This window comes from Cyclospora cayetanensis, unplaced genomic scaffold (assembly GCF_002999335.1).
Source record: "Cyclospora cayetanensis isolate NF1_C8 unplaced genomic scaffold, CcayRef3 CcayRef3_contig_167, whole genome shotgun sequence".
Classification (NCBI taxonomy): Eukaryota; Apicomplexa; class Conoidasida; order Eucoccidiorida; family Eimeriidae; genus Cyclospora; species Cyclospora cayetanensis.
In genome coordinates, this window is record NW_020312111.1 from 1 (window position 1) to 22,603 (window position 22,603).

General features: G+C 54.4%; 3 protein-coding genes across 3 annotated transcripts; 2 read left to right on the top strand and 1 right to left on the bottom strand.

The window, feature by feature from the left end:
* Window positions 1-491: 491 nt before the first annotated feature.
* Window positions 492-9,251, top strand: LOC34617470. Its single transcript, XM_026337134.1, has 6 exons — window positions 492-1,154; window positions 1,320-3,713; window positions 3,997-6,756; window positions 7,364-7,874; window positions 8,189-8,580; window positions 9,195-9,251. The coding sequence occupies exons 1-6, from the start codon at window positions 492-494 to the stop codon at window positions 9,249-9,251; spliced, it is 6,777 nt and encodes a 2,258-aa protein (XP_026192919.1).
* Window positions 9,252-11,295: 2,044 nt separating this feature from the next.
* Window positions 11,296-13,513, top strand: LOC34617471 (the record flags this gene model as incomplete). Its single annotated transcript, XM_026337135.1, has 4 exons — window positions 11,296-11,358; window positions 11,812-11,993; window positions 12,713-12,965; window positions 13,214-13,513. Coding segments are annotated over 4 exons (798 nt in total), but the record flags the coding sequence as incomplete, so codon positions are not given.
* A 1,281-nt stretch (window positions 13,514-14,794) lies between these two features.
* LOC34617472 lies at window positions 14,795-17,094 on the bottom strand. The gene is made up of 5 exons (XM_026337137.1): window positions 16,860-17,094; window positions 16,124-16,233; window positions 15,603-15,809; window positions 15,191-15,380; window positions 14,795-14,847 (listed from the first exon to the last, which is right to left on the bottom strand). Exons 1-5 carry the CDS (start codon window positions 17,092-17,094, stop codon window positions 14,795-14,797), a joined length of 795 nt encoding a protein of 264 aa, XP_026192922.1.
* Window positions 17,095-22,603: the final 5,509 nt, after the last annotated feature.

Sequence of the window (22,603 nt, forward strand, 5' to 3'; positions counted from 1 at the left end):
GCTTTGTTATTGTTGTTGCTGCTGCTACTTCTGCTTCGTTATTGTTGTTGCTGCTGCTACTGCTGCTTTGTTATTGTTGTTGCTGCTGCTACTTCTGCTTTGTTATTGTTGTTGCTGCTGCTACTGCCGCTTTGTTATTGTTGTTGCTGCTGCTACTGCTGCTTCGTTATTGTTGTTGCTGCTGCTACTGCTGCTTTGTCATTGTTGTTGCTGCTGCTACTGCTGCTTTGTTATTGTTGTTGCTGCTGCTACTGCTGCTTTGTTATTGCTGTTGCTGCTGCTACTGCTGCCTTGTTATTGTTGCTGCTGCTACTGCTGCTTTGTTATTGTTGCTGCTGCTGCTACTTCTGCTTTGTTATTGTTGTTGCTGCTGCTACTGCTGCTTTGTTATTGTTGCTTTTTAGTTGCTGTTGCTGCGAACAAATGTGCATCTCTTTTCAAAAAAAGCGGCCTCAATGGGAGTTTCTGCGTCTCTGTGGTGGCTGCGACGAATGCAGGCTGCAACAGCGTGCTCGCTGTCTCTGCAGCAGGAGCCCTCGATTTCCGCCGAGGAGTTGCAGTTGCTGCAGCAGCAGTTGAATAGCAGCAGCAAGGTGCAGTCGCTGCTGTCTGCAGACGCGAATGACGATGTGAAGGCGGAGTGCTGCAACTTGCTGCAGCAGGTGCTGCCTCTGCTGCTGCGGCGGAGCAGCAGCAGCAGGAGCGACTCGCAGCAGCAGCAGCAGCTGCTGCTGCTGCAGCAAGGCATCCTCAAGCTGCTTGAAGGCGTCTTTAGCAGCACTGCTCATAAGAAGGGGGCAGTGTCTGCCGAGCAGCAGCTGTTGCTCGCAGCAGCGCAGCACACTCTTGAAAAGATCGTCGTGGCTGCTGCAGCCTCCGCAGAAGGCGCTACGGCAGCAGACACGCAGCAGCGTTTGCACGCAACGCAGCAGCTGCTGCTGCCGCTGCTGAGTGCATGCAGCACGCGTGCAGCTCTCCGCGCAGCGTCTCTTAGGGCATGGTGCCTCTGTTTGCTGCTGGAGCAGCTGCCCATGGCAGCAGCACCCTCCGTAGCAGCAAAGCTGCAGCTGTCGGATGCAAAGACACCAGGGCTTGCAGCAGCAGCAGCGCTGTGGCTGGAGGAGGGGGCGTGTTTTGCTGCCGTCAATCCCAAGGTAAGACACACGTAAGAGGCACACACACGTGTAAAGACCTCTTTTTTCCTCCTCCTCTCCTTCCCACTTCTCTCCTTCCCGGATTCACTTGTCTCTTCCGCGGCTTGAAGGCGTTCCCTCGATTTTTAGAGCGACGCGCTGGTGGCGGCTTGCGTGCGTGCGCAGCACACGCGGGAGGAGCTGCTGCTGCAGCTCCGGGTGTATGGACAGCTGCTTGTGCGGCAGCAGCAGCAGCTCCTTGGCGGCTTTCAGCTGACAGCTCCCCATCCTTGCTGCAGCAAGGACGGGGAGCTGTGCGACGCAGCGTGGCGTGTTGCGTGCAGCGTTGCTGCCGCTGCTGCTGCGCCACACAAACAGCAGCAACCGCAACGCCAGCAAGGCGACTTACAGCCCTCTTTCTACATGGGCTTGATGCGCGTGCTCTGTCTGTTGCAACAGTTTCGTGTGTCTCCCGCTGCAGCAGCAACAGTGGAGGGGTCCCCTGCAGCAGTAGGGCAGAGTGCGGGGGTGACACCGGAGGAAAGCTACACTGCTGGCTTGCGTCTCGTGCGGCAAGCAGCAGCAGCAGATGCCGCAGTCGCAGCGCAACTCGTCCTGTGTTTCTTCCAGCTCCTGTGCGAGCTGTCTGCTGCGCAAGGCGCTGCGTGCACGAAGGCAGGCACGGGTGACTGCGAGCAGCGCAAGGCGGCGCCTCTGCATGCAGCGCAGGCGGCAGCAAAGGCGGAGTGGACTGCTGCAGTCAGCAGCAGCATGCTGCAGTCGCTCTTCCAGCAACTGCTGCGGCTGCTAGTCGCCTCAGTACCCCGTAGCGACAGCAGCAGCAGCAGCAAAAGCAGCAGCAGCAGCAGCACAGACGCACTGCTGCCTCCTGCTAGGCCGGGTATGTTCGCGCTGCTGCTGCTCTGTGCTGCTCACCCCCAAATGCGCGCACCAGAAAGCAGCGCCTCGCCTCTTTGTAGATCTGTGCTGCTGCTGCTTTCCAAGCGTACCAGGAGCAGCAGCAGCAGCAGCAGCCTGGTGGACTGGCAGCAGCTGCTGCGGCTGCTGCCGCTTTCTGCTTCCGTAGGCGCGGATGACGAGGCGGGATGCGATTTCAGTGGCGTTGCACGGACGTGCGATGCACTTGCCGTGGCACTCGGATGCTTTCTCGAGGAGCAGCAGGAGAGCGTTCATGTGGAGGAACGGAGGATGCAGAGATCCTACGGCAGCAGGAGATGGCGAGCCGCTCTCAAAGGACTAAGCAGCAGCAGCATCGACTGCTGCTGCGCGCTCGTGCAGCAGCTGCCTGCAGCCGAGGTAGCTGCATGCGCGCCAGCCACAGCGGCTATGTTCTATGCGCCTAACGACGTGCTGTATGTTGCGGAGGGTGTGTATTTGCCGTCTTTGAGCGCGCCAACGGCCGTGTCTGCAGCGCATCCTAGTGGCAACAACAGCAACAGCAGCAGAAGCAGCAGCAGCAGCAGCAGCAGCAGCACGAGGGGTTCTGCAGCTGCTAGCCGATCGGCGGCTGCGCCGCATGCGAAGGGGAGTGGTGCAGCAGTAGCGAAGAGCCAGAAGGGTCTTACACGGGAGCAGCTGCAGCAGGAGGAGCTGAAGCAGCAGCAGCAGAAGCGGAAGCAGCTGCTGCGCATGCAGCAAAGGTGCAGCAGAGTGCTGCTGCAGCTGGGGAGTCTCTTGGCGGGGGGAGGGCTCTCCGCAGCGGAGATTCTTCTGTCTTCTCCGAGCGCGGCAGTTGGCGATGGCGATGGAGCTCTTGGAGGCAATGTTGGTCGTGGCTGCGTCGACAGGAGCTCGACAGGAGGTGTGCAGCTCTTGCCCACGCTGCAGTCGATGCTAGGATGCAGCATTACGTGCAGCAGCGCCTTGGGGTGTCTGCGACAGCTGGTGAAGGCTGCAGTGTCTGCGGAGGTGCTGCCCTCTCGAGGACTGCTTGCGGATGCGTTGCTGCTCGTACAGCTCGACAGAGAAGTTTCTGGAGTAGCCGAGGAGGTGTTGTCGACGGGCAGAGGCGACAAGAAGGCGCTTTCGAAGCCAGCGACGCAGCTGGTGCTGCCTCTGGTGTCTGCAGTGCTGTTACGAGCAGATGCTGCGGCTGCGCAGGCGTGCAAGCAAGCCCTCCTGCTGCTGCTGCAGCAGCTGCGACTGCATGCGCGGCTCGATCCTGCTGCCACCATGGCGTGTCTCGCTGCAGTGCTGAAGGCGCATGCAAGCCTTGTTGGGCTGGGAACTGAGGCTTTGTGCCTCGCCGCAGATCACTTGCTGGAGCAGCAGCAGCTGCAGCAGCTGATTCTGCTGGCTGCGACTGACAGCTTCCCCACCAGGAGGGCAGTCGCTGCTGCGCTGCAGCGCTTTCCTCTGGATCGCCTCGGCCAGACTGCTCCTTTGCTCGTGGCGAGTCTGCTGGCTTTGCAGCAAGACAAAGGGGGAGACATGGAAGTTGCGCGGCTTGCCTCGCAGCTGCTCGAAAGGCTGCCGTCAGACATAAAGGGAGACTCGCGGCGGCAGCTGGAAGACCTCTCGCAGCTCCTCGCGAGCCCTTCTACGACTTTCACGGAGATGGTAAGACGCCGTTAATTTATTCTTCCCTGTGGCTAGACGGACTGCTGCCAGGCTGCTGCCAGGCTGCCGCTAGGCTGCTGCCAGGCTGCTGCCAGGCTGCTGCTTCTTGCAAATTGGCTTTGCTCGCGTCTGCGTCTTTGGGTGTCTCGATTTTGTCTCCTGCCTCGTTTAGGAAAGGGGGGCGTAGAGACAGGAGTTCGGCTGCTAACGGCGCTGCGCCAGCTGTTTCGAGCTGCTTGCTTGTCTGCCTGTTTTTTTGTGCTGCTGTCGCTGCGTGCTGCAGGCAGCAGAAGCCTTCGCAGCGGCAGTGCAGTCTGAAGGCGGCAGAGCTTCAGCGGTGTCTGCAGCTCTGCAGTTGCTGCTGGATTTATTCTCTGGTCGACGCGCGTTGAGAGGTCCCTATGCCTCGCCAATACAGCAGCAGCAGCAGCAGCAACAGCAACAACAACAACAAGGCGTCGTGTACAAGAAAAAGGAGTTGGATGCCACGAGTTTCTTCGGAGGCGCTGCTGCTGCAAAAGGGAAGGGCAGAGGGAAAGCAGCTTCCGCTGCTGCTGCTGCAGCCGAAGAAGAAGGGCCTTCACCGCTGCTGCAGCAGCAGCAGCAGCAGCAGCAGCAGCAGCAGCTGAGGACGGGGTCGGCTTTAGCTCTTCTGCACGGCATAGCTGCTGCCTTGCGTTGCTGCGCAGAGCGGCGCTTGCTGCAGACGGGGGAGGCGTTGCTGCAGTTGCTGCAGTTTCTGCTGCAGGATGCACTTGTGTCTCCCGACGTTCTTGCTAATCCGTTGCTGCAGCAGCAGCTGCTGGCAGCGGGAGTGGCTGCAATTCGGGGGGCAGAGGGGGAAGATCTGCGGCGTGAGATTTTCAAGTGTCTCGACAGCTGCTGCACCCCTGGCGCAGTCGGCGGCAGCGGCGGCGGGGAGGCGGCAGCAGCAGCAGTGCATGCGGCGCATGCGTTGTTTTGTGGATCTCTGGCTGAAAAGATGCAGACAGGAGACTCCTTGATCCCCCTGATTGTGCAGCGTCTCGAAGCCTCCTTGATGTCTCCGAGCGCGCCTTCTGCGGAGGTGCAGCGGCTGCTCTCTCGCCCTCTGACTCCCCTGATCAAGCTGCTGGCGGCTTCCGAGAGCAGCGCCTCCCCGTCTGCTGCGCAGTCGCAGGAGAACCCTCCGCAGACTGCCGCTGCTGAGGAGACGGCGGGAGAGCCGCGGCAGCAGAGCGCCTCGCGCCAGCTGGTGGAGCGCTGTCTAGCGGCATCCCTGAAAGCTGCCGATTTGCCAGTGCGACGGGGAGGAGCCTTGGGGCTTGCAGCATGCATCAAGGGTTTGGGAGTGATTTCTCTGCGGCGAGAGGATGTGTTGGCGCGTTTGCAGGCGGCTTTGTCTGCAAAGGATAGCGTTGGTCGTCAGGGAGCCTTGCTGTGTGTCGAGGCGCTCAGCGAGTGTCTGGGGAGACTCTTCGAGCCTTACACGCTGCACATCCTGGGGCTGTTGCTGTCGTGTTTGTCGGATGCCTCGCTGCCAGTGAGAGCGGCTGGGCAGATGGCTGCTCGGCAGCTCATGAAGCACTTGAGCAGTCACGGCATTCGTCTGGTGCTGCCTACCCTCACGGAGAAGCTGCAGGATCCTCACTGGCGAGTGAAGGTCGGCAGCATCGAGTTGCTGGCTGCGATGGCGCACTGCGCTCCCAAGCAGCTCGGCAGCTGCGTCAACAAGGTGGTGCCTCTGCTGACTGATGCCGCTAGCGACGCGTGCTGCATGCAGCAGGTTCGCGGAGCAGCGGTTCAAGCGCTGTACGCCATTGGAGCGGCTGTCGAGGCTCCCGAGCTGCAAAGCGTCGTGCCGCTGCTGGTGACAGCCCTAGCAGACCCCTCCGCAGACACCACGCGGGAGGCGCTCGACGGCTTGCTAGCCGTCGAGTGCTCCAGCTTCTCGGATGCAGCTGCGCTCTCGCTCTGCGTTCCCGTGCTGACGCGCGGTATGAACGAGCGCAGCACGGAGCTGAAGCGCAAGGCTGCAGATCTCATCGGCTCGCTAGGTCTCCTCTGCTGCCACGCCCAACAGCAGAAGAGCCACAATGCGAATCACAACGCCGCGCTGCTTCCGTATCTGCCTCAGCTGCTGCCCCCTCTGCGCCAGGCACTGGGCGACCCCATCCCAGCTGTACGAACAGCAGCGGCGAGGGCTTGCGGAGCGATTGCGCGCAGCGTCGAGGAGTCTGAGCTGGCGGAGCTGCTTCGCTGGCTCCTAGACACGCTCGCGAAGAGCGAGAGCAGCGTCGAACGCAGCGGAGCAGCGAACGGGCTCGCCGAGCTGCTCGTCGCGTGGGGTAGTGCGCGGCTGCAGCAGCTGCTGCCGCAGCTGCTGCAGCAAGCCGCGGATGTGCATGCACCCGCCGGATCTCGCGAAGGCTTTCTAGGGCTCTTCGTCTTCCTGCCGATCGCCTTCGGCAAGGCGTTTCAGGATTTCGTGCCTGACGTCATGCCCGTCGTGCTCTCCGGCTTGTCTGCAGAGCAGGAGGCAGTTCGCGAGGTGGCTCTGCGAGCAGCAGAAGTCATCGTCTTGCAGTTCGCAGCTACCCACACTGCGCTGCTCCTGCGCCCTCTCGAGGACGGACTGTACGCTGCGGACTGGCGCATTCGATGCAGCAGCACGCAGCTGCTTGGCTTGCTGCTGCAGCGGCTGCTGCAAGGCTTCGAGGACGAAGGTGCTTCCGAAGAAGCCACGACGACCATGCACAACGAAATCCTCTCGATCGAGCGCAGAAGCTTCATTCTCGCCTCCTTGTTCTGCGTGCGAAGCGACGATAATCCTGCCGTCCGACAAACCGCTGCTAGCGCCTGGAAGAGGGTCGTTGCGAACACCCCCAAGACACTCAAAGAGATCCTCCCCATCCTCACGCGAAGGCTCATCACGAACCTCGCTGTACCCGCTGCCCTCAAACAGCAACAACAAAAACAAAGAGCCGCTGCGCGCTGCATCGGAGCCTTGGCTCAAAAAATGGGAGATGAAGTCTTGCCACAACTGCTACCCCACCTAGAACAAGTGCGCCAAAGGGGGGGCACACAGTCGTAAAAGGATTCAAACATTTCTTCTTCGTACATTTATGCTCGATACTTCGTATATATGGGTGGTCGTATTGATGTTTGTATGGCTTTGGATGTGTGTCTTTGGATGTATGTGTGTTTATGTATGTCTTTGTATGTGTGTGTGTTTATGTATGTCTTTGTATGTGTGTGTGTTTGTATGTCTTCGTATGTGTGTGTGTTTATGTGTGTGTTTGTATGTGTGTGTGTTTATGTATGTATTGGTGTATGTGTGTTTGTATGTCTTTGTATGTGTGTGTGTTTGTATGTCTTTGTATGTGTGTGTGTTTGTATGTCTTGGTATGTGTGTGTGTTTATGTGTGTATTTGTATGTATGTGTGTTTGTATGTCTTTGTATGTATGTGTGTTTGTATGTCTTTGTATGCATGGACATGTGTGTGTATGTGTGTGTGTATGTGTATGTATGTATGCATGCATGCACATGTGTGTGTATGTATGTATGTATGCATGCACATGTGTATGCGTATATATATGTATATATGTATTTCTTTGCAGTTCTGTGTATTTTTATGTGCTGCTGTTGTTGCTGCTTGTGTCTGCTGCAGTCCGCGTGTGCGACGGATCCATCGATTCGTCGAGGTGTATGCTTAGGGTTGATGGAGATTTTTCGGAGTGGAAGTCGCTCTGCACTTGCGTCGAATGTCGACACGCTGCTTGCGCTGTTGAGACGCGCCTTGCAAGACACAGACAGCTCTGTGCAGCAGGCTGCTGCCTCCGCTGCCGCTGTGTGTCTGGACGTCTTGGCAGGGGAAGCCTCAGGAAAGCTTATTCCCCCGCTGCTGCAGCAGCTGCTTCGACCGCCACAACTCTCGCGAAAAGACGCATCCGCAGGCAGTGCTGCTGCAGGAAAAGCTGCACTTTTGCAAGCTATTGAACTGCTGCTGCGGGAGCAGCCGCAGGCAGTTTTACCTCAAGTGCTGCAACAGGCAGCGATTCCGCAGCAAGACGGTGCAACAGCTTCTCTTCTCGGCGCTGTCGCTGCTGTCGATCCTCCCCGACTTGCGCGCAGCATCCCAAGGATTTTCGCTGCGCTTCTTGCTGGGCTATGCCAAACAGGTGCGCACACACTGCTCTTGACACACTGTGCAAACGCTGCAATTCTCACGCACAGTAGGAGGGATGAAAGGTCGCCAAGATCGCCTTCTGTGCCTCAGGCTCACGATTCCAATGGGCTTTCTAGAGGCGTCTATAAATGCATGTGCAATGCGTATTCATATATACATGTATAAATGTATATATATATATATATATATATATGTATGTATATATATGCATATATACATATATGCATGCAGACACCCGCCTATATATATATGTATGTATATGTATACACATATACATGTACATGCGGCTTCTGTGTGTGGCATTAGGAGGCGTTGAGGATGATGGCTTTGTTGCCGAGCAGTGCCTACGTTCAGCACTGCGCTTAGTTCAACGCATGGATGGTGAAGGGTTAGATGTGCTATTCGAGATGCTGCAGCAGCAGATGAAGGCAGCAGCACCCGTCTGCGAAGTGTCTGCATCTGGCCGCTTGCAGCTGTTGCAGCAAAAATCTGCCGCTGATCTTGCTGCTGCTGCTGCTTCTGCTCGGCAGCGCACTCCAGCAAGCATCAACGGATCTGCCACTGCCACTGCTGCTGCTGTACGTACACCTGACGACCCACTTACACCGGACCTTTTCCTCGAGCCACAGCAGCTGCGCTGCAACAAGACTTTTATGTCTTTTTCCGAGACTTCAGCAGCCAATCCAAGGAAGCGAGAAGCTTGCTGTTGCATCCTTTTCGTCATCTGCTGCTCTCGGACTGCTGGCGAGCTTGAACACCACATGCAGCAGCTGCTGCAGATGCTGCTGCCTGTGGCACTGGCAGATCCTTCTGCTGCAGCTGCAGCTGTCGCAACAGCATCCCTTAGCACGCTGCTGAATCCTCTCACAAGAGATGCTCTGGATCCTCTTATTCCCTTGGTAAGCGACAGGGATCCTGCTCTTGCTACACGCATATCGTTGCTGCTGCTGCTGCTCTTGCTGTACAGCTGTTGTTGCTGCTGCTACTGCCGCTTCTCTTGCTACACGCATATTGTTGCTGCTGCCGCTGCTCTTGCTACACGCATATTGTTGTTGCTGCTGCTGCTCTTGCTGTACGCCTACCGTTTTCCTTCTTGAGAGGAAGCCTTCTTACTGAGGCGGTGTCTGGGCAGCCCTTGTTGTAATTCTGATTTGCACTTGGCTTGCGATCAAACAAGGAGGCTCACAATACTCCCGATTGCTGCTTTTCTGCTTTTTTTTCAGCTGTATCAAGGACTGTTTCGCCTCGTTGCAGATCCTTTAACGAATCGTCCGGTTGGAGGCGACGTGTTGCTGCTCCCCGGGCTGTGCAGCAGCAGCAGCAGCAGCAGCAGCAGCACGAGCTTTCTTTTGCAGTGCTGTCTTCATGAAGGCGTCTTGCCGTCCTCTACTGCCTCCGGCAGCAGTCTCGCAGCAGCGAGCAGCAGCAGCTGCAGCAGCTGCGTCACGAACGCCTTTCTTGCAGGCTGTCTTGCCCTCAATCCCAAGACTCGCGAGATTGCCGCTCGCGGCTTAGAGCTGCTGCTGCTGCATGCAGAGCCTCAGCATTTAAAGCCTCTCGGCATTAAGATCACAGGACCGCTAATTCGGTGTATAGGAGACAAGCTTCCAGTACGAGTGAAGGCTGCGTTGCTGCGAGCTCTCCGGTAGGCGATATGTGGCGTGAAAAATAAAATAACAGTGGCGTGCTGTGCATGCGTCTGACAGTCCTTCATGTGCTGCAAAACATGCTGTGGGTGTCGTCGAGCGCACATATATACACACAAACACAACACAAACACATACACACAAACACAACACAAACACAAACGTACACACACGAAGCTTAGACAGACAGCAGCGAGAAAGAGGGAGAAAAAAAACTCTCTCAGAGCAGGTCGCCTTTGAATGCCGTTGCGGTGCTTCTTTTGTCGGCATTTTGAAAGGCGCTGCTGCTGCTGCTGCTGCTGCTGCTGCTGCTGCTATATATGTGCGTGTATGTGTATGTATCTCTGTGTATGTGTGTGTCTCTCTGTGTATCTGCGTATGTATGTGTATGTGTCTGTATCTCTGTGTGTATCTGTGTGTGTATCTGTGTATCTCTGTGTGTATCTGTGTGTATGTGTATGTGTATATGTGTGTATCTGTGTGTATGTGTATGTGTACGTGTGTCTCTGTGTATGTATCTGTGTTCGTAATTATCTCTGTGTATGTATCTCTGTGTGTATGGATCTCTGTGTATCTCTGTGTCTGTATCTCTGTGTGTAATTATCTCCCTGTAATAATCTGTGTGTATGTACCTCTGTGTGTAATTATCTCTGTAATTATCTGTGTGTATGTATCTCTGTGTGTAATTATCTCTCTGTGTAACTATCTCCCTGTGTAATTATCTCTCTGTGTAATTATCTTTCTGTGTAATTATCTCTGTAATGATCTCTGCGTGTAATTATCTCTGCGTGTAGTTGTCTCTGCGTGTAATTATCTCTGTGTGTAATTATCTCTGTGTGTAATTATCTCTGCGTGTAATTATCTCTGCATGTAATTATATGTGTAATTATCTCTGTGTGTAATTATCTCTCTGTGTAACTATCTCCCTGTGTAATTATCTCTCTGTGTAATTATCTTTCTGTGTAATTATCTCTTTAATGATCTCTGCGTGTAATTATCTCTGTAATTATCTCTGCGTGTAATTATCTCTGCGTGTAATTATTACTGCATGTAATTATATCTGTAACTATCTCTGTAATTATCTCTCTCTGCGTGTAATTATCTCTCTCTGCGTGTAATTGTCTCTCTCTGCGTGTAATTGTCTCTCTCTGCGTGTGATTATCTCTGCCTCTGCAGTGCTCTCCTACAGCGTGCTGGTTCCCACGTGAAAGCCTTGTTGCCGCAGCTGCAAGCCACGCTGCTCAAGTGTCTCGCAGCAGCTGCAGCAGCAGGCACGGGCAGTACAGCTGCTGCACTTTGCCGCTGCTGTCTTGGACTGGTGGCTTCGCTGCATACACGAGGGCGCGTTGATGCGCTTTTGGGAGAACTTGCCCTGTCCATACACCCGACGGCGAACACTGCTGCTGCTGCTGCTGCTGCGGGAGTCACTGCCATATCTCCCCTGGTGTCTTTGCAGGTGAGTTCTTCTCTTGCTGCTGCTGCTGCTGCGCTGCTATTAGTTGTGCTGACACTTCGGCTCGATGCGTGTGTGTTTCTACGTGTGAAGGCTTGTGGGTGACTGCCGTCTGCTGCTGCTCAAGCCTCACCTGCGGGAAAGCTTGTTGCTGCTGACTCTGCTGCTCTGGTGTCTTTGCAGGTAGTTCAACACGTTCTCCTCAACGCCAAAGAGCCAATCGAAGATGCAGCGCTGCAGAAGGAGGTAGCAGCTGCTTGCTGGGCTGCTGCTGCTGCAGCAAGAGACGAGCAGCAGCAAATCGTTGCCTGCGCAGTCCTCGGAAGCCTCTTGGCACCAGCTGTACAGACACCTCAAGTGCAGCAGCTCTTGCAGGAGTTCATTGTCGATGCTGCTTCAGACTTCCAGACCGAAACAAGGAAGGTAGGAGGTTCTTGTTGCTCCCATTGAGGGCAGTATTGTTATTGCTGTTGTTGTTATTGTTATTGTTGTTGTCGCTATTGTTGTTGTTATTGTTGTTGCTTTTGTTGTTGTTACTGCTGTTGTTATTGTTGGTGTTAGTGTTGGTGTTAGTGTTGTTGTTATTGTTGTTGTTATTGCTGTTGTTATTGCTGCTGTTATTGCTGTTGTTGTTATTGTTGCCGCATTTGCAGAAAACACCCTGCGGTGTTGCTCATGCTGATGTGTGTCTTTATCTGTCTGTGTGTCGATCTGTCTCTCTATGTGTCTCTCTATGTGCCTCTCTGTGTGTCTCTCTGTCTGTCTATCTGTCTGTCCTTTCGCGCTGATTTTAATGTGGTGTAAATGCTCTAATTGTCTGCTGTGTGCAGAGCGCCTGTCTACTTTTAGCCAGCTTGTTGCGCGTCGGAAGTCAGGAGCAGCTGCTGCAATATCCATTGCTGCAGCAGCCAGAGCAAATGCAGGCACTGTTGCAGCAGCTGTTAGAAGATCGTGCTGCTGCGGTGCAGGCAGCGGCGCTTCAGGCGTATAAACACCTCGTGCGGCAGTCAAAGTAGGGCTTACCGTGTTTAGGGAGGATGGTGTGGTTTTCGAGGTGTATGGTTCGAGGAAAAGAGAGATAGCCAGCTGTGCAATCCATGTTCACGTGCAGCTCATCCTCCCTCTATTTTTCACCCCTCTTTGTTTTAACTGCCCTGCAAGTCAGCATCCTCTTGGCTGTAAAACGGTGGAAGTGACGACGGCTTTCTTTTGTTCAATAGGCATGCGCCTTTTTTGTATGTGTGCATGTATATGTGTATGTCTTGTCTATGTGTTTTTTGCACATGCATGTATATGTGTATGTCTTGTCTATGTGTTTTTTGCATACGTATGTATATGTGTATGTCTTGTCTATGTGTTTTTTGCACATGTATGTATATGTGTATGTCTTGTCTTTGTGGTTTCGCACATGTATGTATATGTGTATTTCTTGTCTATGTGTTTTTTGCATATGTATATGTGTATTTCTTGTCTATGTGTTGTTTGCATATGCATGTATATGTGTATGTCTCGTCTATGTGTTTTTTGCACATGTATGTATATGCGTGTCGTGTGTATGTGTTTTTTGCATATATATATACATATGTATATACATATGTATATGTATATTTGTATGTCTTGTGTATGTGCACGTGTGTCTTGTACATATATGTGTATATATACGTATGTATACATGCATCTACATGCACATCTGTGTATATTAAGTCTACATGTTTGGCGTTTTTATTGCAGGGGTCAGCAGCAGCAGCTTACCGTGTGCTGGGGCTTGTTGCCCACCGTGCATGCAGCAGTGACGACTGCAGCAACAGCAGCTGCTCAAGGCGCAGGAGATTGGAAGCCTATTGGGGAGGCTTTGGTTGCAGCGAAGTGGCTGTGTAGGATGTCTGCTCAATTCCTGCACCCCCCGAATACGGCAACTGCCGCGTCTGCTGCGGCGCAGATTTGTGAACTTGCGTTTGCGCATCTCTTTTCAACAAATCCTGTTGTCAAGCTGCAGGCAAGTGTAGGGGGAGCGCTGCAGCGGGGGAAATGTGCATGCTTATCTGTTAGCTGCTGAGGCTGTCGCTGCAGAGGGGGAGAAGCGTGGCGTGCAGCGATCGGAGCGCAGCTAACAAGTTCTCGCGGGCAGTCGGTTTACTGCGTTTTTGCACTGTAGTGTCTTGTCAGCGGCTCATAAGACGCCTCAAAGCCTATTGAACACTGCTGTCAGCCGATTTGTGCACTGTTTTGCAGGCAGAGCAGCTGCTGCTGCAGCTGCTGCGTGTGCGCGCCGGCAGCGGGGGGGTGACAGAAGCAGCTGCCAACTCGCTGCTCGCGGATTTGGAAGGCTGCAGCAGCAGCAGCACACTAACAGGACGTCGGCTGCAGCAGCTGGGAGACTATTTCTTTCGTGTACTGCTGCGGGTGCATGCAGAGGCAGCTGCAGCACAAGACGCGGAGGGCTTTGATAGCTCTGCCGAAGACGCAGCGCCAGCCTCGGCGCTGCAGCTAGAAGCAGAGCTCGCCGAAGAAAACTGGGAGCTTGTTGTCTGAGCTAACCAACCGGCAGGCTTGCAAAACTCGAGAATGGAGGGGGGAAAGGGTAGTGGCGACTGCGACATGGGCTAAGGCTGTCTTGAGCGGCTCCTGCAGTTGTGGCCTCTCCAAAATGCAGCCGCTGGTGTTTCACATTTGCAGCTTCTGCGTGTTCTCCGCAAGTCGCAGCAGCAGCAGTGGCTAGATCTGCTGCTGCTACTGCTTTTGCTCGTGGAACGAATGCAGCGGCAGAGAAGGGACTGGATCTGCTGCTGTGGCGTGTCTTCACGCAACCCACTCACGTACCGGCGTTGTGTCTTTTTTTTGGAGCATGGTCTGCCCCTGTCCATAAATATATATATATATATATAAATATATAATAAATATATAATAAATATATATAGATAGATATATAGAGATATCGGGCTGTCTCTCGCCAAGGAAACCCTTCGTGGGGTGTGTCTGTGCAGCTAGCTGGTCTAGCCGCTGCGTTTCCTACGTTTGCCTGAGCTGAGGCTTGTGTTGCTTGACGCGCGCTGTTGGTATACGAAGCATGTGGGCGCGAGACTCCGTGTGTCTCGTGCAGTCTCTGCACCCTTGCCAGCAGCAGCAGTGCGAATACACTGGGGAGACGCTGCCTCATCAGCAAGGTGCCCTTCCCTTCAGGTAGGCGGTTCTTGGCAGTGTGGAAATAGCGAGACTTCCCCTCGAAGTGTTAAGCAGCGACTAGCCAAGCTCCACAACCCTCGTTCAGCAGCAGCAAGGCCGTCCTAGATAGGCTGAGATGCGCTACTCCAACTGCAGCCAGCTAGCGAGAACCTTCCTTCCTTCCCTCCCCCGTGCCACCGCGTCGCTCCCAAGCTCGTTTAGCTGCTACCAGTGCCTCCCTCTAACAGCAGTAGTAGTTCACGCCCATTGAGCCGGAGGCAACCTTTCCCCAGCAGCAGGCAGCAGCAGCAGCCGGGCAAGCAAAATGCATGCGTGAGAAAACCCGTCTGTCAAGCAGCAGCAGCGGCTACGCAAAACGCGCGCGAAAAATGACGGAGCAACGCTGCCTTCTTGCGCCTCTGTGAGCTCCCGTGCATGCATACATGCACACATGCATGCGTGCCTGCTCTCTCTCTACCAAAGCCCCAGCAAAGCGCATGCACACCTACACCACCCACAAACTGTAGCCAGCAAAAAGAAGCCTCTACGGTCCGCTACCATCGCACCGCTGCAAAAAGCCACCGAGTGAGAGACGCGATGTCGCTTTGTCGGCATAGCTAGCCTAGAAGCATGTGTGTAATAAACTCGGCTCTACTCGTCTTCTGGAAGCTCGTCCTTGTCGCCGTCTTCGAAGAGTCTTGGATCTTTCCAGAAAGCCTCGGCTTAGGCAAAAGCACACAAATACAGGCGCAAGCACGGAACCCACATGTACCCACACAGGCATGCACCTGTATATATATATATATATATATATATATATATATATATATATATATATATATACATACATATATATACAACACGCATATGCATATACATACTCGGCGATACATATATGAATCTTTTCCCTCATAAGACACGAAAATATCAACATTTGCCGCCACAGCCAGCGAACACGTGCAAACAACCCCCGAGTTCAGGGCATAACAGGAGGCTTCCTCCACACCTTCACAGACAACAATCAAAAAAAAGCCAGCCTTCACTCGCTCTCACCAGATGCCTCCGCATCATCACCCTCTTCGTCGGCAGCAGCCGAGGCGGCAGCAGCATTTTCGAGGAAAATCTGCCGGCCTGTCTTGACACCTTTCCCAGCTAGCCCTTTCCAAATGTTTTTTTGTTGCATTTCGAGCTGGAAGGCACTTGCCCAAGCCTCGAACTCCTGCTTCGTGCAGCGCTCCTGCAGCGCAACAAATGCATCTCTAAGCGGCAGGGGCAGCTCAAAAATCAACAGCTGACTCCGCGCAAACGCCTTCACCTCCCTCGCTTGCCTCTCTACCGTATTTACAGCTTCTTGCGCGATGCGCCCACCCTCGAACCCCCCTTCTTCTCCTCTGGTACACCCCTCTCCCCCGCTGCATGCACTTCCGCCGCTGCGCCTTCTCCTACTGCGATGCCTCACAGAAGCGGCACAAAGCGTCTTCTCAGATGGACCCCGCCTCCCCTCAACGGAGTTCTCGTTTTCGCTCTGATGAACGCCTGCTGCATCTTCTGAGCGCTTTTCAGAATCATACGCATCTTCCACCTCCTCAGAGCAGCCGACATTCTGCCGACTCATCATTTGATCGTACATGGATTTCGGCGGCGCATTCCTCTCCCGCAGCCACTCCTGCAAACGCAGGCGAATGCGCAAACACACACACACGCACACATGATTTGAGGTGTGTGTACGTACACCGCAACATGGGGATGCAAGTGTATACGGGTAGAGACAGCTACAGATGCGGTCCGCCAGCTCTGCTGTAGCTAGCAGTCGAAATCGCCGACTCGCTGGCTAGCTAGCCAAGTACAGCGCTCGCCAGTTTGCACCGGAAAGCCCTGACGACGCTGGATTGCACACAGGCTGCACAAAACTTGTTAAATCGAAGTGGAAGTCTGAGGTGCATGACCGCCTAGGGTCGGAGTCTATGGCTCCAAACGCACGACTGCAAGTTCTGCAATAGAAAAGAGCATAGGGCTTCTAAGGTTGCGCTGCATATCCAGCTCGATCTCCTTTTTGAGATTGTTCAGCTCCTCCTCTTGAAAGCCTCGCCCTTGAGGACAGACAACACGAATCAAAATTCATTGCCTCAATAGAGAGCGAGAGGGAGACACTCGCTGGCTGGCTGGTCTGCCATGATTCCTCTTTGGAGACTTCAAGACAGACATAGATATGTGTGAATCAGCATATGCGTAAATCCGATTATACACATACCAATGCAAACACATGCGCATAATTTGGACACGTATGGACACACATATGTTCATGCACATTTTGCAGATGGATGCATATGGTAGGTGCGTCTTCATGGGGATACAGCGCCTCGATCGAGGCCATGTCAGACAGTGTCAGAATCTCGACAACGTGAGAGTTGCAGGCTTGTCGGCTCCTGTTGCTCATGAAAAAAAACAACTAGGACACACCAAAAGAAAACCCCATTTCTTCCCTCTCCCTCTTATCTTCTCCCCGTCTTCTCCCTTGAACGAAAAAGCGCGGTTTCCGAGAGTCGTCTATTCCGCGAGCACGTCATTGTGGCATGAAGGAAAACAAAACTTTCTCCGCCTTCTTCCCCTTTCTGGCCCCGGCACGGCCCTTAAGTGTCTAATGCAGAAATACCTAACACGCTTTCTGCAAACAGCCTCTGTGCAGCACGCATTTTTCGCATTTTCAGCAGCTTACAGCTTTCAAAGGACCACTCGGGGAGGGTATCGGGATACTCTGGCGGGAAGCTGAAACGCATTTTCACCATCACGCGATTCTCAGGATCCCCCTCGCCTCGTTCCCCGAAGGGCAGCATTCGAATGACACAGGATGTAGGCGAGAGCTGCAAAAACTCCCCCTCGTGGGGAAGGAGGGCACTTAAGGCTTCCATTTCATCGGCCTGCTCTTGCAGGTTCCCCTGGGAAGACGGCATCGTTAAAAGGCAGGGGCAGTACAACACGTAGCAGAAGATGCAGCAATGGCGTGCGCTGCAGCCAAGCAGCGCTGGCTCGAAAGGAGCACCAAGGTAAAAAAAGCAAGAAAGCTCCAAATTCACGGAAAAACGCGGAGAAAAAAACTCGGTTTGGCCAGTCTATGTATATGCGCAAGGTTCAAGCTGGAACCACATCCATTGACACATCCATATGATGAGCAGGAATGCAAAAAGCGGCCTGGCGAGAGGTTTTGGAAAAAAACAACACGGCCCCTTCAGACGACCGCAGTTGCAGGATACACTCTGCTCGCCGCTTTGAATTTCCCCTTTCTCCGATTTCCTTGCGGATCCGAAAGAACAGCAGCACCTGACGCTAACGTCAGAGCAGCAGCCCGACTAGGCGCTCCGAAGACACCCCAAAGCCTCCAAATCTCTCATTTAATGAGGCGATCAGCCCCTTTGTCCATGGGAATAAGAACCTGCAGAAGATCCGCCCTCCAACGCCCTCCTGCCGACCCTCTCCCGTCCCTCCCGAGATGCATAAATCGATGTACAGATATGCGCCTCGGCAGCAGACCGCGGCAACACACGCGTTTCTGTCGTCTACTTGCCGACAGAAGAACATGTGACAGCCATGAAGAACCGACGGACTCCCAGAGTTTTCTGCACTGTTTTGCGCCGCTGCTGGCTGCCCTGCGTGCCGCAGCGTCGTTCTGCAATCAACCCGACACAGTCTCACCGCGCAAATCCCATGAGCAAAAAGCAGTCATAGGCTTTTGTCAATATAAATGCACAATTGCGGCACTATTTTCCGGCTTGTTCTACCATGCAGCCTCTAGAGCAGCAGCCTTAGCAGCAGCCCTAGCAGGCACAGGTAAGCCGGGGGGGGCCCCCTACCAGCGGAACCCGCAGCAACGGGGGCCCCCCTTCCTGCGTGTGTCTTCCCCGTCCGCCCCTCGCCGTTGCTGCTCCGCGGCTTCCGCAGTGGCCGTGAAAAAATACTTCAGGAGGAGCTTCAACGATTTACTTTTGACCGAACTGCATGCGTGCCTCGCATGAGAGTTCACCACCACTGCACGGCGTGGAAAGACGCAGAAGTCTTCTCTCTCTTCAGAGTGGTGTGTGTCCTTCCAAGAGATCTGCGGTTGCGCGAACTTGAGGGTGAGTGTCTGCACGTTTTGCTTGGACTCTACACCGCATTCAAGTATCTTCTGCCGCAAGGTAGGGGTGCTGGTGAATGCGCCGCTGTTGCAGCCGCTATTGGCGGCACTGTTAAACGCACGCGAGCTTGCCTTTGCAGGGCATCGATACTACCGCAAGGGCAGAAGACGGTTGTTCTGCATGCACATGCACGGTACGAGTGAGAGCACTTGTAGGAGGAGACAAATCGAACCTGAACGGCGAACTGTCTGGCTGGCGTGTCCATTCATTGCAACATCGCGCGGAAAGCCGATTTCAGACCTCCCCTACCTCTCTCGCGCACCGCTGGCTCCGTAGGGGAATGAGTGCGCCGTTGCGAGACAACTCGCTACCCCCACGCTTCCCCGCGCACTCTGGAAGAGAAGACCACTGAGCTCTCTGGTGTATGGACGGCTCTCCGTGAAAGAAGCAACGCCAAAGGGAGGCTAGCAGTAGCAGCATTCTTTGACAAAGACGCCAGGGTGTTGAAGATGTTTCGCACTTCGGAGAACTCGGAGGGCGGCTGTGTAGCTGCTTCCGAGACGTATTTCTGCGAAAGTTTCCACGGGAGCGCTCCAGGAGAGAAGAAGGAGTCTCGGGGGGGGAGAAGCGCGTTCGGCGGGTTGTTAGAGCTTAGCGATAAGCTGCTGCTGCTGCTGCTGCAGTGGTTGTCGCTGCGAGAGCAGCACCAACTGCTGCTACTGTGTCGTGGGGTGTACAGACAGCTCTGCACGGCCCCGTTCGTGCGTACTCTCCACCTTGCCCCCGGAAACAGCCTCGCCTTGCTGCTGCAACACAGCAGCCACCACGCGCTGCAGCAACCAGAGTTGCTGCTCTTGCAGCGACAGCACCAGCAGCTTGAGAAGCTCAAGCTACACTTGCAGCAGCAACAGGAGGCAGTCCAACTGCGACTTTCGCAGTGCCTGCCACACGGGTGCCAGCAGCAACTCGAGCCACGGCAGCCACGAAAGAGGGCGATGGAGGCAAGGGAGGAGGAGGATAGTCTGCATCCATCACAGCAACATATATTGCAGCAACAAGCGCATCCTGACCCCCCCCCTTTCGAAGCCATCTGCCACACGCAAAAGCATAAGGCATGCTGCACGGATGCGCGTTTCGCAGGAGATTCTGCCTCCTCTGGTGGGCAGGAGAAAGCACTAGCAGATGCAACCTCAACAGCAGCAACCTCAGCAGCACCAGCATTCATACGAGGCACGTCTGGATTCGCATGCTCTGATGAAGAGAAAGCGGCGTTGTGCACTCAAGAGGCATCGCAACAGACGCAGGAGGACGGGGAGCACTCTTCCCCGCAGATGCAGCGAGAGCAGCAGCAGGTTGATCTTGAATTCTGCTTGCAGCAGTGCCCCTTGCTGAGTCGCATGCGCGGCTGCGAAACTATAGAGCTCTCCGTCGCTTCTCACCTGCTGCCCTCCCCAATGCTGCTGCTGCTGCTCATCTGCTGCAGCGCTTCCCTGCAGCGCCTCACGATTCGCGGCTACGATGACGGCAGCTTCAGACACCGAAGGCAGTGGCTGCTGGTGCAGCAGCAAAAGCTGCTGCAGCAGGAAGAGGACGAAGACGGGAAGGAGGAGACAACAACGCGCCAGCAGTCGAGCGACGATCAGGTGGGGGCGCAAAAAGCGTCGAATGAAGCGGAGGAAAGAGCAGCACCTGCTCCACCACAGCGCGCTGCATGCAGCAGCAGCAGCAGCAGCAGTGCATGCAGCACGGACAGGGGTGTACAGTGCTTAGCAGCTGGGGGATTACCTGTCGCATGGATTTCGACGCGCTTCTGGATACCAGCAGAGGCTCTCTGCTGGTTGATGCAACGCTGCAGCAACAAACTGCAAAAACTTGCGCTAGATGTTTCGCTGAGGAGAGGATTTGGCGTCTCAGCCTTTGCCCAACTCCATCTCAACGCTCGCATGCTTACTCTAAAAGAGATGCAACTCGTCAATCTTACACGCGACAACTTCAGGTATTACCTTCCTCCCAAAATCTGCAAAGGCTACGCTTTGCCTGCTCTTCTTATGCTCCTGCTTCTTCTTATCTTCCTCCTCCTCCTCCTAATTCTCCCTCTGCTCATCTCTTTCTTTCCTCCTTCTCCTCCGCATTCTTCTCCTTTCCCTTCTTCTTTTTCTCCTTCGCCTTCTTCTTCTTGTACTACTTCTTCTTGTTGTACTACTGCTTCTTCTGCTCCTCCTTATTCTGCTTCATCCTCCTTCTTCTTCTCTTTCTTCTCCTTCCCCTGTAGACTGTCCATTTCCCGTCATCCTGCTGGCTGCGCGACTGACGTGCGTGCACACCTAATTAGCCAGCACTTCGCTTTCTTTCATCTGGCAAAGGTTGGCTAGCCAGCAAGCTATCCGTTCACGGCGATCCTCCTCCCGCATCCTGCCAGCGCGTCCAACACTTGACTGCCTCGAGCGCTTCGCGTAGCCTGGTGACTGCAAGACGACTCGGCTTGGTGTGTTTCTATTCATATGTTTATGATATCTAGAATATATCTGTGTATGTGTTTTTGTGTAGGTGTGAGCCGGAGTGTCATTTCCCGTCGCTAGAGACTCTGAAGCTCCACTGGGCAGACGTATGCCCTCAGCAGCACAAACTCTGGTAAGCAGCGGCAGCACTATAAGGGCGCTAAGAAAAAGCTTCTCCGTATCTGGTACGCAGCACTGTTAGGAGCACTTCGCATTCAGAGCACCTTCTGCGGAGAGCTCTGCAGCGCTTTTTATGGGAATGTGGTGCTGCTGCGGCTTCAGGTGCTTGCTCCGAGGATGTCCACTTCTACGAAGCCTATCTGTGCATGCCGATTGTGACGATGACGAAGTCACGATATCAACTACGCGTCTCTTTGCTGCTGCGCTGCTGCAGCTGCTGCAGCAGCAGCAACAACAAGGCACACAAGTGACGGAGCGAGAGGCTCCAGCAGGTGCTCTGAATCACGATGCCTCTGCAGCAGCAGCAGCTGCTGCTGCTGCAGAGGCAGCAGAGGAAAGGGGTTTCTGCCCCCTGCCTCTGCTGGAGGAGCTGCAGCTGCCGCTGCTCTCGGAATCGACGGTTCCCTTGCTTCGCGCTGCATCTCCCAATCTGCGCGTCCTTCGGCTTGTGCATGCAGATAGCCACAGGTGCAACAAAGCCTGCTTCCTGTAAAAGCCGCTTGAAGCCTTGACTCTAGCCCCATTCATCCTAAATATTCCCCACGCTCGATCATAGACACGCCTTCCTTCCTTCCCTCTACCGTCGCAGGCAGCCACGCGAACGCAGTGTCTATGCCTGTTTCTCCTCCTCAGGACCCACAGAGGCTTGCTGCCTTTGCAGCTCGCCGCACGGCAGTTGCGGCAGCTGCAGCAAATCGTGTTTTTCACACCCGTGGATTTCTTTCCAGGAGGCGTTCTTCCGAGGGAAGGGCGAGTAGCTGCGCTTGACACGGAGAGCGCTGGGGAACATGGATCGACTTCCGCCGCACCTCCAGCAACAGCTGCAGGCGGTATCGCCAGTGAGGATGCAGTGAGGGGGGTATTGTTGATTCAGAGGCCTCCCTCGGAGTTCTTTATTCATTGTAGATAGAGGCAAGGGAGGGAGAGAAAAAGAGAGGAGAGAGAGGGAGGAAAAAGAGAGGAGAGAGAGGGAGAGAAAAAGAGAGGAGAGAGAGGGAGGGAGAGAAAAAGAGAGGAGAGAGGGGGAGAGAAAGAAAGAGATTATGCAAGAGCAAGGGCCGTGTTGAAGCTCTAAGCATCCCTGCTCGTGCTGGACGGGGTGGTGACGCTACGGTACGGGTTTGCAGTGCAGCACTTATAGCGTTGGAAGAGGATTTTTCGGTCCTTGAACGTGATGCGACTGTATTTACGCTGGCGATGTGCAAGTTTGCACTTAAGCGACCCTGGACTAGGCTTTAGGTCGCCTCCGTGCGGCTTGCCGTCGAACGGAAAGAACCTCCCCTGGTGATACGACTACCCATAAACGTGGCAAAGCAGGAAGAGCGGCAGAAAGAGCAGCGGCAACAAAAATGAGGCTGTTTCTAATGCCGAAGATGCCGAGATCTTGGCCGCTGCAAAGTCTTACAAGCTCGCCCACCCAAGGTGCGGGTGACTACTTGAGGTGTATGTACAGCCTTTGGAATGAGACTGCAGGTTGTTGCCTGCTGCGCTTCTCCCCGCCGCAGCAACCGCAGCAGGGCTTCCCTGCTTCTCGTGCGTTACTGCCATGGTACATAGTTGGCCATAATACATTTTGACACTTTGTACAACCCTAGCTACACCTGTTAAGAAAAAGTGAGTCGAAACGAGAATTTGGTGTGGCTGTTCGCACATCTGCATCTGCGCGGAAC